The following is a 14441-nucleotide window of genomic DNA, read 5'->3' on the forward strand; positions in this document are numbered from 1 at the left end:
GAAAGGGAATAATAATCTGCAATGCCTTACATGTTGCTCTCAGATAGGCTCTTTCTAATTCATGCAAAATCTCAAGAGCATATGGTAGGCTACATGAAATTATATTAAAATAATATTAAAAATAAACCTCCTTGATGCCAAAAAAAAAAAAAAAAAAACATGTATAGAGGAAATGTCACTGTTACACAATGATGGGGATACTGATGATCATTGACTATTGTTTAGCCTATATTATTATAATTTTTTATATTATTATATCGCGAGCGTACAGTAGACTAGCCTACTGACACAATTGAATTTTCCAATTTAACCCTAACGCTATGCTGCTTTTTCTAGATGCCCTAAAATGCATAACAACATTATTAAAAGGTTTAAGGGAAATGTGCATGTTAATATTATCAAAATTACAAATTATGAAGGGTGTAAAGGGTTATCAGTGCACTCTGGGTCAGGTTGTTTTCATTCGAGTGTTCTATCTTCAATCAAGCTCTCCAGCCGCAGTGAGTGAACTTTCACCTCGACCCTCAAACAGACCTTTTTTGCGGTAAGAGCTGACCATTTTACCTCCAGCCACACACTCTCCGCACGCACGCACGCACACACACACACACACACACACCCCTCCCTCCCTCCCTCAGCCCTGCTCGGCGCGGATCGATAGTGCAGCATCTGCTGCGGGAAGACAGCGGTCCCAAATCGCACTGGAAATTTTTTCAAGCGCTAGAATTGCTCATCTCTAAAAATTAAACTGACAGACAGATATGATTAATATTCCAAGTTTCAAACACCTACTCGCATCAACTCCCATCTCTCTCTCTCTCTCTGCCTGATACACACAAACTCACAGCGTATTAAATGCCTTTTTTTAATGGAAATATGACAGAAGTGTAATTTTGTTGTGTATTAGGTCGCGTGTTTTAGGAAAGGTCGCGTGTACTCTCAGAAAGAGGGTCATAGGTGCGCATTGGATCAAGTGCATTGATCTTGTTTAGCACTTCTGTGATTGAGGAGCAAACTATTATTTTAATTGTCCACTACACTGTAAGCTGACAGCTGATAAGAACCGCTCTCAGGCCATGCGCTTTGTTGCTTCAGTTAATTGCCTTCTGCTTGGGAAAATAAAAACGTAGTTAATAGTACATAAACGTTTTGGCCTTTTAATTGGATTAAACTGTGTTCGATGTAGCATATTTTCCTGTTTATTTAAAATTATAAATAGGCTACATCAAAAATTCTAAATGTATTAGACTATCAACAACAACAACAAAAAAAAACTGATAAATCATTGAAGGTAAACAGTTAACGTTTACAGTAGCACGAAATACAAAATATTATAGTAATGTCAAATTTAGCCTAATATTTGGCTTCAGAATATTGTTGCGCCTATTTTCAATAGCAACTAGCAAATTCAAAATCGCGTTGATTTTAGGGGTAACCATAGCAACAGTAGAAAATTGACCTAACACTAGAAAACGTAGAAAGCCTATCCATCAGTTTATTAAATATACAATTTACAAAAGACTTTGGGTCTTCTGGGTTACTCGAGAAACTCAGCAGATTGCGCCCTAAAATGTTCTTATTGAAATAATTTTTAGGTCAACTAACTCTGAAACTGTATAATTCGTACACTGTCACGAGCTAAGACAATGGCTTCTTGAGGTCCGCAGGAGGGAAGGAGTTAACGAGGGTTGTAAATTCACCCCACATCTGTCAGATTTTAAGAGTGTGACGTACAGAGGAGGGGGGCTGGGGGAAGAGAGAGAGGAGAGAAAGAGTTGGGGCCGAGATCGATGAGGATACAGAAGGGCAAAACCACAGAGATAATGACAGCGACTGAGCGCGATGCTTAGACATAGATCGGCGCTTATTTTTGACACGATTGCAGCATAGCGAAGTCCGGACATTGGACGAAATCATACGGCCTTACGCATGCATCATTTGTGTTGCATCCTCGACAGTTGTGGTCCAGCGAGAATCTAGCGGATAACGGCGGTGACGGACCGGACCGAGCCTTTGCTTCTTCTTCTTTCTTTCTTTTCTTTTTTCTTTTTTTTTTTTTTTTTTTGAACACTGAAATGTGCTGATGACACACAAAAGTCGCTGTTACACAAAGCCGATTGTTGTGTGATTGTAAATTCGGAATTTCTGCAGGTGTATAGAATATCCCATCTCATTAGCGTCTTTTGGTTGCGTTTTGGAGAGGCTGATTCGCTTCTCTCTATCTAATCGGATAAGCTGCGTTGTGAGGTAAGCAATTGTAACTTAATTCTTTTCCACCTTTTTTTAAACGTCGATATGATTGTTGAAGTTAGTTTGGAACTGAAAGAATTTTATTAAATAGATAAGCTATAATAAATAAGTATGCTATTAATAGACAAAAAAGTTATTACTTAATAACGGAATTAATCATCAGGGTGGTTCAAGTAGCTATTTTAATATTTGTAACGAATCAATACAGCTGAATAAATTATCAATAACAAATCAGTGATCATGGTCCTGTCTCTTTTTCAGCATTGGTCGCCAAGGCAAAAGCAAGACTCACATGGATAAATATAGATGCATTTATGGAACACAGAATTTGCTTGCTTGACCCAAGATGGTGCCACTGTGATGAAATGTCTCTGAGAGTACACTGAAATCAGATTTTGAGATATAAACAGCATCAGGAACTGTTTTTATATTATATTACAGTAACCACACATTAGACTGTTAGAAAAACACATCAGCTGGAATTTAAGGAAAAAGTGGAGTGAGGAAGGTAACGACATGGATGGTAATATGGGTGAGATGTCCGTGCACAGCCACGTAGAGCTGGCGCACAGTCAGGACAGCCGAGCCATGCTGCACTCTCGCGATCTCGCGGCTGCTTTCCCTCGTCCCTCTCTGGGAGGCCCCGCCATGGGCCTGGAGTCCGACCACCAGAGCTCAGCGTACGACCACAGCATGGCAACTCTGGGGTATGGTAGGGATGCACCAACCAGCTGTGGTAGCACCTACACCACACTGACACCCCTACAACCCTTTGATGACAAATTCCACCATCATCACCACCACCATCCCTGCCTGCCTGTCAGCAACGTCATCGGCAGCTTCACTCTCATGCGAGAAGATCGAGGTCTAGGAGGAAACTACTACACGTCGTATGGAAAAGACTTTGGTTTGGGACAAGGTCTGTCTCCACCTCTGGGCAGTGCGGGCCTGGAGACCGCCATGCATGGCTATGGTAGCCTGGGAAGTCAGAACGGACACAGTAGCCAGATGCTTCCAGGTGGCCATGAGGTCCATATGGGCAGCAATGGGGGGAACATCTGTCGAACAGCGGCAGACTTTGTGAGGGAGATGTCACCACCCTCTTTGGGGGGCGAGCATGGGGTCAGCCACCAGCTAAACAAAATGGATGCCCATCAGCACACTCCCACCTACCACCCCCATTTATACAACCAGAGTTATCAGCACCACCTCTCCAGCCAACAGGCTTCCAAGCTTGGGGAGCTCCCTTCTTCTTCCCCTTCCTCCTCCGGCTCCAGCCTGGGAAGAGAGGGCATGCTGGCTGGCTCACAGAATGGCGGCGGAGGGGAGGAGATCAACACTAAAGATGTGGCTCAGAGAATCATCACTGAACTGAAGAGGTACAGCATCCCACAGGCCATTTTTGCAGAGCGGGTTCTGTGCAGGTCTCAGGGCACTCTGTCAGACCTGCTCAGGAACCCCAAACCTTGGGGGAAACTCAAGTCTGGCCGCGAAACCTTCAAGAGGATGTCCCGCTGGCTACAGGAGCCAGAGTTTCAGAGGATGGCCTCCTTACGCCTGGAAGGTAAAAGAGCTTGTTAAGTTGAATTGTAGTTTAAATGTATTGTTTTTGTGAAACAGAACAAATGCCTAAAATTTTCAAGTCGATCTGGACGAGTATTGTTTAAGACAATGACAATTGGTACATATATGATCAACCACAAACAAAGTAAAATTTTCCATTACAGTTAATCAGTCACAATACATGAAGGTACACAGGTACAACAGTATTTTTGACCAACATTTGATCAAATTACAGTTAAAATGAGCATATCAATTTGTTGCAATAAGGCTAAAAAAACATTTTTGAGAGACATTATTGAGAGATTTCACCTCAAACCCAGTGCATATTGCCGTGTTACAATGTTTTGACATTGAAGAGGCTGAAACTTTAACTGTTTTCCAAAGCACACAAAGAGATCTAGAGAAAAACAGTAACATGAGAATGGACGATGGTGGTGGGTGGGGGGGGGGGGAGGCGGTGCGTTTGGCGATGCAGGGATGGGGCGGTTTTCAAAATGTCGGCTGGCGTGCTGCAGCAGCCACTGAGGATTGTGGGGTGGGAGACAAACACAGACACGCAGATTCTCCCGAAATCTTTCCGAATCCCAAGCGATCAATCACCTAAGCATGAAATACGCTTCAGAATGAATTATTCTGCTTGCATTACCACTACAGATATTGATTGGTGACCACTGTGTCCTCAGTCGTAGGGGTGTTCCATGCAACGAAATACATGGAATCAATCAATGCCCTGTTGGCCTGAGTGGTACCATGTCCTGCTGTTGTTGTTTTTTTTGTGGTAGTCGCTAAACATGCCATTGTGGAAATCTTCGTGAAATGTTCATACAAGATAATGAATGTAAACAGTGTTTTGTTGTTTTCTTTTTGAGTTGAGTTTTTTGTTTTATTTCCATGCATAATTCAGGCTTGGGTTGATTATTTTTCCTAAATTTGAATTGATATTGACTCTGAAATTTCTGTTGGCCAATTACTATTGGATGGATTTTTTCTTGAGGCTTTTTTCACAGCTTCTGTGCACAAAAGCATAAGTGGACACCTCTGTATTTCCCTATATAACCCACTTTCCATGAGTGTTGACTTTTCTCACCATGCCCTTTGTTTAATTACTAGCTGGTATTGATTTCCTTGGGAAAGCAACGCAGAAGGCTCTTGCACACACCTCCTGTGAATAAGACGGCATGAGCAAACATTAGAATGCATGCGGCTACACGCCTCCTCTCTCAGAGGCAGCAGGAGTTCAACTTACCGACACATTTAATGATGATTCAGCTTAATGCAGTGTTTTTAACCAGTATTTACACAACAAATACCCATCCTTTTAAAATCCATCAGCACTTTTCAGATGCTTGTTATTGGGAGGCTAAAATGATGACTATTTTTTTTTTTTACTAGCTTTCATGCATATTGCAAACAGGGCCTGAGATCACACTGCATTTGTTGTACGATAAATGCATCTTTCAATATTTCATAAGCAAGATTTATTGACCTAAAATGAATATCCTGGTTTTTCTAGATATCACAAATCTATTTTCTCTTTCTCTCACTCAGTTTTTCCTCAGGTCTTTTGTGTGGATGTGTTCTGTTTGTTGTGCCTGTGTGTTTTCGCAAACTGGCTGAGCTTTGATTGGGAGAGAGATGAACAGAGAGAAATTCAGTCGCAGGGCAGGGTAGAGATCATTACTCTAAAGCTCGGTGTTCGGACAGCATTGGGATTTCAAACACAAGCACTGTGTTCTAATGCTCTTGTCTTAAGGAATCACAGAGGTATAATCGGCTTAAATAGCAGAGGCTCTTTCACTGATGCTGTTACTTTTACATTTTTAGCCCCAAACTATTTTTATATAAAATTGCATAGTTACGTTTAGATCTCTGCCGCCCTGCTGAGATTGACAACAAATGTTGTTTGGCACGCAGAAGCTCCCCTTTCATCCAGCACTAAAGGGGTTAAAGCTCCTCTATAGGTCGGGGAGTCTGAGCAGCACAGATTTAATCAATAATTTCTATCAGCCTGTGGCTGAAAAAAAATCAGCAGGGGGTGGAGTAGGCAGGGAGTACGGCTTCGGGGGGAGAGAGGGGTGATAGGCAATTGGGGGGGGTGGGGGTGGTTTATGAAAAAGGCTTTCGATCACGTTTCAGCTACATGAGACAAGTGGTATACATCATGATTAGGGCCTGCTCCCACGATCATAAGAACTCTATGGGGGGAGGTTTATGTCTCAGAGTGTGGTGGATTTATAGCATGGTAATTCCTACCTTTTACACATGATTACAACATCAGGAAGCATTTAGTTAATGGTCGCCGTTGTACTGCCGAAAGCAGGTTGGGCCGATCGGGAGGATCAGGAGTTGCTTGAATAGGAGACGGGTAAAATATTGAATTGAAACATTCAAATGTGCATTTTGAGGACAACAGACTTTCTTCTGGTTTGTTCGCCATCTATTTGATATAGATGGTTATTGTTCAGCACGTTTACAGTCTTTCTTCATATCGCTTAATCTCCCTTATCCTGAATTTCCACTCAGGAATCAATAAAGTACATTTATCTATCTATCAAGTTGGCAGTTGTCTGATAGAGACTCAGGCAATAGTCTGGTCAACACCCAGTGCGGTATTTAATTAAGCCGTGTATTATATAACAATAATAGCTGTATATGATAATTATATATCATAAAAATGCAGAGTATTGACAACATTAGCTCTAACTGATCTTTTACATCTTTTTTTGAGTGTGCAGGACTATTCAGTTTCATTTTACATGCAATGTTTTCTATATTAACGATTTTGAGACCTTTTTTAGCCTTTGGCTGTAATTTCCTGATTTTGTTTGCAGATTTTAAAACTTAATCATCATCTCTCAATTTGGCTGCAATGTTTAATATTTTTAAATGTTGAGAACTTTAACATGTGAGATTTATTTCATCTTTTGACTATATTTTCACTTGCTGAAACTGTTAGCCATTACTTGCTCATCTTTTTTTTCCCAGTTTGAAATTATTAAAATTATTGTTAAAGACAAAAGCCACTTGTTAAAAAATCTACACTGAAAGATGCGCTCTCTGCAATTAAGAAAGAGTAGAGATTAGATAACAAAGATAAATAGCTAATAATGATGAAAAGACTATAGCCTATTTATATTTCTAGGTCTTTTTTTGTAGACTAATGTTTTTCTCTCTCTGTGTCTTTTTTTTTCAGCTTGTAAGCGTAAGGAGCAGGAGCAGTCCAAGCTAGAGCGCAACCAGGGGCCCAAACGCACCCGGCTAGTCTTCACAGACCTGCAGCGTCGCACTCTCTTGGCCATTTTTAGAGAGAACCACCGACCGACCAAAGACCTGCAGATCACCATCTCTCAGCAGCTGGGCCTTGAGCTTTCCACCGTAAGCAACTTCTTCATGAACGCTCGCCGCAGAAACGTCAACCGCTGGACCGAAGAGGGCCGCCCATCCTCCACCGGCTCGTCGGGGTCCAGCACTGCATCTCCAGCTGTGACCTGCTCCACGGCATGATGGGAAAACGAGCCGTTTTCCGCTCTGCACAGCACAGGTTTACCTGTAGCTCCTAGAGTTTTTAATCAAGGGTGTTTTTGAATACAAATCAACAGCATATGAAACCAAAGATGAAGTGTTTAAGAGGGTGATGTCCGCAATGCCTAGATGAGACAGGCATTGATTGTAGTTTTAGCGTTGATTATTTTAGCTTTAATCGTGAAGGACGAGCCCAACACTTTAGGGCTTATGAAATCATTCACAAATCAACATATTGAGGGTTATGAATAGATATTGAAACGGTTTATTTTGTAATTTGTTACAACGTCTAAAATCAGTGCAAGGTCCAAACGTTTCTGGTTTTTCTTTGTTGATCGTGACAGACGGAAAGTGGCAGAATGATATTTTTAGGGCGAGAGAGAGATGATTTTGCAACAAATGGACAATTAATGACCAAAGAAACCAAGAAGGATGCAAGCGAATATTTCAGAGATTCATTTAAAGGGAAAACCTACTGGACAAAGAAGCTGAAACCAAAATATGAACATTTTTCGAGAGCTTGTTTTCTTTTTATACTCCTTCGTTACAAAATGCACAGGATGGTGTCGCATCCAGACAACATTAGGAAGAACTCAAAACAAGGTGGTGGGGAAAGTGCAGCCGTGACACTTTTTGCAACAGACTTTCAACTTGTTGGTGAGTTTCTGCTGACAGAATGGCAGCAAAAAGAATCCAGAACGCTCTCTTCTCTTGCAAAATCTGATTTCAAAAAATGATTTCTTAGATATGGAGATGGAGAAATCTGGTTTTTGTTTGTATTTTGTACAAATTTCAAGCACACAATCTGGCCGATGGCTGTTCGTACCGGAAAAAGCTCAAAATCTCAATGATCCTGATGAAAAATACTTACAAAAAGCTTGAATTGAATATGAAATGAGAACCACTTTGTGTATTTATAATTATTTATGTATTTATTTCTAATCTTCTAGCTATTTATTTTATTTATTTGCTAATTACCGTCAGTATTTATTTGTTGTTTGTACGTGAAAAACGACCCTGTCTCTGATAGGAGTCCCAATACCAAAGATGAATATTTGTCCTCCCTGAATGTCCAACGTTTCTCGTCTCCTGACCGCCGTGTTAGTATCTCGATAGACAGACTAGCGTACCCATCCATGTTCATCATTCACATGCTGCATGTTTAGACCCTTTAGGCCACAGCCTGACTGAACAGATCGAGACTCAGCGTGATCGTACAGCGGCACACAAGTGGCTATGAAGTCGAGATGCTTCTATATTTAGGCTGTGTTGAACTGTGATCTCCTCACTGCAGTCCACATTTACTGTACGACGATCATACATGCTGTGCTGAAGTCTCTCGGGGTGGGCAGTCGAGGGAGAGATCGTCCCCTTTTCAATGCTCTTTCTCGTTCCCCTGTGTTTAACCTTTGCAGGGCATGTAGTGAGGCCCCTTCGCAGCACGCACTTGAAAGAGGACCCATGAAAGAGGCCATCGACTTTTGCCGACTTCAAAGAGGCCCTTTTTATCTGTGTTCTCTCGGTGGCTGGGGCCGGCGCTCGGCCAGGCCCATGGGCTTAGGGCGTTCACCAGGAGGGCAGATCAGAGGAAGGGGAGGGGTGGTGAATGGGAGTTTGGGGATGGAAATTAAAGTTTAATGAGCGACAATTGTAAGCGTGCTGCGCGCAGGGCAAAGGGTGTCAGCTTGTGCGTCTCAACTCTCCAGGTCACCCTGTTGCAGCGCTAGTAGTTAACTGGGTGGGCCTCTCTTTTCGTAGAGATGTAAGGATTTAGGTTATTATAATTTGCAAAATTACAGCGGTAGATGTTTAGAGATCACTCGATGACCTGTAGTGTCCCGAAGATCACGTTTAGCAGATGATGGTTGACGTACGTTAGTGTTTGGCGCCTCCTGGTGGACACATTGTTCACACAGACTTATTGTCAATGAAGAGGGGCACACATAAATAGCGGCATATTCTCGTAGTTTTTAACCTCTTCAGATATATTTGGAAGAGTTACTACAGCTTGTAAATCTGAAGTGATAGTTCCATTCCGTTATCCCACCGAGGGGAACCCGTTTGGCCCTTTTTGTTCTACCCGACAGCTCTAATTTCATCTACCTCAACTGTGTGTGATGATGTGTCGTGTAGCTGAGATGTAACTGTACCAAAGATCCCATCCATTCAGGGAGCGTCTACTCTGTGCGTTACTAAGTTTTTATAGCCAAATGTGCTGGAATCAATCCGTGAACACAACTAAATCACAGCCCTACCTGCAGGCAGAGAGAACCTTGTTTGTGTGTTGAGCGTGTGTGTGTGTGTGTGTGAGAGAGAGAGAGAGAGAGAGAGAAAGAGAGAGCGAGAGCGATTGAAGAACATTTATCAATTTAAAGACCAAATGGGAATGACAATCGGAGCAAGAAAGGGGATCTTGCTGATCTTATGATTGCTTATCCCTCCAAAAAGAAAAAAATAACCAAAGTGTTACCGTGTATAAGTGATAGAGACCAAAATAAATGTTAAATATGTTTGTCTCTACAAATATGATGCAATTATGTTCTAGCTGTGTCATATGAATCACCCAAAAAATATATAATTTTAGCAAACCTGATTGGATCACAACATAAGCTGACAGAATTCACTCTCAATGCTTTTATTGTTTTTGTTTTTTTGCATCTGGGGATCCACTTATTGACGGTTCAGATAAGCAGACTGAAAAGGTAGCAAGTGTTTTCTTTTTTCATTTACCTATCACTCATCTGAAATCTCTTTCTGCTGGTGTGAACATCTGTGTCATTTTATGTCATTCTCTCCCTTGTGTTACCTTATGAATGTGGCTAATCAACCAAAGGTGTAAAAATCACAGCAATCTAAATGTCAATCATAACTGGACATAGTGTGCTGATCTTGAAAAATCCTTTAATACCTCATGTGAAACTGTTCGTTGTGATGTTGCACTGAATAAAACCAAGTCATTTGTAAACATATTGAATAGAGTGAAAGCATATTTCCTTTAAAGCTTCAGAAATAGGCAAAGAAAACATTTAAAATTCAATATTTATTTTGTAAAATATTCAGAAGATACATTTGAAATTTAGTTTAAAAGAAAATGACATATATATAACACATTTACTGTTAAGAAATTAGATTATAAAATAGTAAAAAAATGTATTTTGATATTTTCATACATTTCAACAGCGTTTAATTACATGACCGGATAACAAGGATATAAGGCGATGCCACACATATCGTTCTGGTTTCTGGCCATACGGATGTAGCCACCATCTCCAAATGTGGTACCCCAACTGTTAAAGCAAAAGAAAACAATCAATATCTGCATTTATTCATCTCAATGGTTTATTTAAAACAGATGTCTGATGTAACCTGTTTTTGACCAGCCAATAGTCTTGTCCAGCATCCACACCGTATCCCACAACCAACACTCCATGGTTTATTTTTTGGGTGCAGGATGGATCATTGTAAACTCCTGTGTGAGATAACGTTATACTAGTTGCCAAGAAAAATAACAATTATTTTGACCTTCAGTTTACAACCTGAAAACCTTAATCTGGCAATCGGTCTGATTGAAATGTGTAGAGAAGAAATACTCACCACTGCGATACAGTACAAACTTAGGGTGGGTGGCATCAATGGCCACTGCAATGGGCCCGATGTTGGCAACAGCCTCCTTCAAGGCCTCTTCATCTCCCTCACTGACAAAATAGTAGTTGGTGCAGTTTGCTGCACGCTGGGATGGATTGTATCTGCACTGCCCTTGCTGTAGGACACATTCATTTATTAGATTATACTCATAATGATAATGGATTGCAGCTTCTTAAAAATATGACAAACACTGACAAATCCAGCCATTGAGGCCAAACTTAGTGGTAACAGTTCCTGTCACTTCTAATATGGAAAGATTCTTCCTTGTTTCTAAAATTATCACTTGTTTCTTCTTCACTTGGACCCACACAAACAACTTACCACTGCTTCATATGGGTAAGATGATTCTGAGTCTATTCCGCCATTATCAATGACGTACTGGAAGGCATGGTCCATAAAACCGCCACCGCAGCCCTTGTTCCCATATTTGGAGGAACAGTCCACCAGGTTCTGAGGACTGAGGTCGACCAGCTTCCCTGTGGTCTTCATCAGCTGACCTTCAAGAGCCCCAACAGAGTTGAATGCCCAACAAGCACCACATGCACCCTGACAGCAGAGAGAAAAGCATGATAAAACTATTAAAACAGGAAACACACAAAAGAAGAAATAGTTTGCTTTCATGCTACACATAATCCCTTCTAGGTTGGATTTTTAGGAAATACTATAATGTGAAACATGACATTTTTTTAAATAGCTTCAAAAGAGACAAAAAATAGCTGTCCAACCAAATAAAAAGCTATGCAGACACAAATCTAAATGACCAAATATCAGATTGTATTCTCTCAAAATGTACGGTATAATACCTGTCTCTTCACACTGGAGACATATCCCTTCTCTCTCCAGTCAAGAGAGTCTGGGATAGGAGCCCCAGAAGAGCCCACAAATTCTGCCGTTTGCCTCTTAAAGCCAGGAGGAACACGAGTCGTGGCTAAGGTTTGCAGGATTTCCTCCATTGTCTGTGATTCAACATGACAAACAGAGAAGTGTGAGTTTCAGATTATGAAATTGTCACTTGCTTCGCAGGGCATCTAATATAACCTATGCAGCTATCACCCTGTAGCCTGGTGGGCGTTCTGGTGCAATATGGCTGCCATTGCATCACCCAGGTGGATACTGCACATTCCCCACTTTGAGTACTCAGAAAAGCGTCATATAAATGTAACAAATTATTTTTGTTATAATGCCTAACTTTATGGCTGTATAATCTAGGAGTTTTATTTCTGACAAAAATCATGGACAAAGAAACACAGAGGAAAGGCAAAAAGGGATATTGGATTCGTATTCTCACCATGTCACCCATGTGGTTCATGGCCAGGTCATATGAATGCATGCCCATGGAAGCCTCCAGGTTATGAAGAGTGATAAGTTGAAGGTTTTTCTCCCACAACTCCCTCCTGCCCAGTTCCTCAACCTGCCAACATAAACAAAAGGCAATTTAAAATTTTAATACAGCAATATATAAAACATCACTGGTCAAACTATTTAAGTCTCACATGAATACAAATTCATTATTTAGCAAATGCGAGCTTGGACCACAAAACCAGTCACATGGGACAATTTTTTGAAATTGAGATTTATACATTGCGTGAAAGCTGCATAAATAAGCTTTCTATTGATGTATGGTTTGTTAGGATAGGAGATACAACTATTTGAAAATCTTGAATCTGAGGGTGCAAAAAAAATCAAAAACATTGAGAAAATGGCCTTTAAAGTTGTCCATTTATATTCGTGATTGTGCTGCATTCACTCACAAAAATAAATGTTTTATATATTTATGGTAGGAAATGTACAAAATATCTTCATGGAACATGATCATTACTTAATATCCTAATAATTTTTGGCATAAAAGAAAAATCGATAATTTTGACCCATACAATGTATTGTTGGCTATTGCCACAAATATACCCGTGCGACTTGTGACTGGTTTTGTGATTCAGGGTCACAAATAAGCCCTTGAAACAAGCTTTACCAGTTTGATGAGTATCAAGGAAGAGTTTGTATTCCTCACTGAACATGTGATAAACAAATTATGATTCTAGCAGTGGGTAAAAGATCAGCTTTGGGATCATCTGTCAAATATTGTCACCTCAGTGGAGTAAAACTTGTCATGCGTCTTCTTCCACAACTCCCAGTGCTGGTCGAAATTCGAGTTGAAATGGGCCAGTGCTGCGCTACAACACACGGCAAACAGCAAGCTCGCGAACATCATGGCCTGACAAGAGCAAAACGGTCCATGAAAGTTACTGGCATGCATTAAAACATCAGTATTTTATCTGTTAATACCGTACATGCTCACACATCAACCATAGTATGAAGAGATTATTTTATTAAGGAGAATTTGTATATATATATATATATATATATATATATATATATATACAAATACATACATACATACATATATATATATATATATATATATATCTTCTTTTGATCTTTCTATTCATCAAATCATTCTGAAAAAAAACATTCAACATTGATAATAATTATTTCTTGAGCAGCAAATCAGCATATTAGAATGATCTGTAAAGGATCATGTGACACTGAAGTAATGTGAGTAATGACTGCTGAAAATTCAGCTTTGCACCACAGAAATAAATTACATTTTAAAACATAGTACAATAGAAAAAAGTCTTACATTTTAATAATATTTCACAGTATTACAATTTTTTCAGTATTTTTTTAATCACATAAATGCAGTATTGGTGATCATATCAGTTTTCTTTTAAAAACATTAACAAATCTTATTGACCCCAAACTTTTGAACGGTAGTATTTAGTAATATACATATATACACATATCTATGGAGTGAAACACACCGTCATCCTGATTTTTCTAAAGGAATCAAATCCAGACAACGTCATTTTAACTCTCTTATAAAACCAGCCAATTCCTTAAAACTGAAAGAGAAACCTTTTAAGGGGGGGAAATCATCAAAGAAGATACATGATAAAAAGAAGAAACATACATATTTAAAAGATACATGAAAGTGAACAAGAAATAAACTCAAATGTGTCTCGTCTCACCTGTACACTCTCGATAAGCTACACTTCTTCGTCGTCTGTAGAGGAAGTGATACTGAATCGGAGTTCCTGGTTACATTTGCTTTTATTTTGTGCCATCACGTGCTAATCTCTGCCTATCGTCATATGGCACAGGCTTACTTTTTGCTTAGCTTTGTTAGATGAGAAAAAAACGATTTAATTAAAAGGAATGAATTATTGTTGTTGCATCACCACATAGGCTAGGCTACATATATTTTTGGCATCTTGGGATCCACTTATTAATGGTTCAGATTAGCCAAATGAAAAGGTAGTTTGAAAAGAGTTTAACTAATCTAAAATCTCATTAACTGATGTCTAGTAAAGCCAAGCTTTTCTTTAAACTTTTTGACTTCGGCCATTTTATTTTTTATAAAATGATAGATAAATGGTCTTGCATATTTGTTTCTGAATAACATA

General features: G+C 39.9%; 2 protein-coding genes across 3 annotated transcripts; one reads left to right on the plus strand and one right to left on the minus strand.

Moving 5' to 3' along the window:
• The first annotated feature begins 1400 nt into the window (after positions 1-1400).
• On the plus strand, positions 1401-10429 carry onecutl (one cut domain, family member, like). The gene is made up of 3 exons (XM_082149629.1): positions 1401-2247; positions 2512-3814; positions 7007-10429. The coding sequence occupies exons 2-3, from the start codon at positions 2767-2769 to the stop codon at positions 7315-7317; spliced, it is 1359 nt and encodes a 452-aa protein (XP_082005755.1). The 5' UTR covers positions 1401-2247; positions 2512-2766; the 3' UTR covers positions 7318-10429.
• LOC309483698 (cathepsin S-like) lies at positions 10357-14137 on the minus strand. 2 transcript variants are annotated; one of them, XM_082149632.1, is made up of 8 exons: positions 14007-14137; positions 13067-13192; positions 12269-12391; positions 11784-11936; positions 11302-11526; positions 10930-11095; positions 10702-10804; positions 10357-10622 (listed from the first exon to the last, which is right to left on the minus strand). In XM_082149632.1, the coding sequence occupies exons 2-8, from the start codon at positions 13187-13189 to the stop codon at positions 10523-10525; spliced, it is 993 nt and encodes a 330-aa protein (XP_082005758.1). In that variant the 5' UTR covers positions 13190-13192; positions 14007-14137; the 3' UTR covers positions 10357-10522. The 2 variants fall into 2 exon arrangements, with proteins under 2 accessions (XP_082005758.1, XP_082005757.1); XM_082149631.1 differs by lacking the exon at positions 14007-14137 and adding an exon at positions 13800-13820.
• Positions 14138-14441: the final 304 nt, after the last annotated feature.

This window comes from Leuciscus leuciscus (assembly GCF_965113295.1).
Source record: "Leuciscus leuciscus genome assembly, chromosome: 20".
Classification (NCBI taxonomy): Eukaryota; Metazoa; Chordata; class Actinopteri; order Cypriniformes; family Leuciscidae; genus Leuciscus; species Leuciscus leuciscus.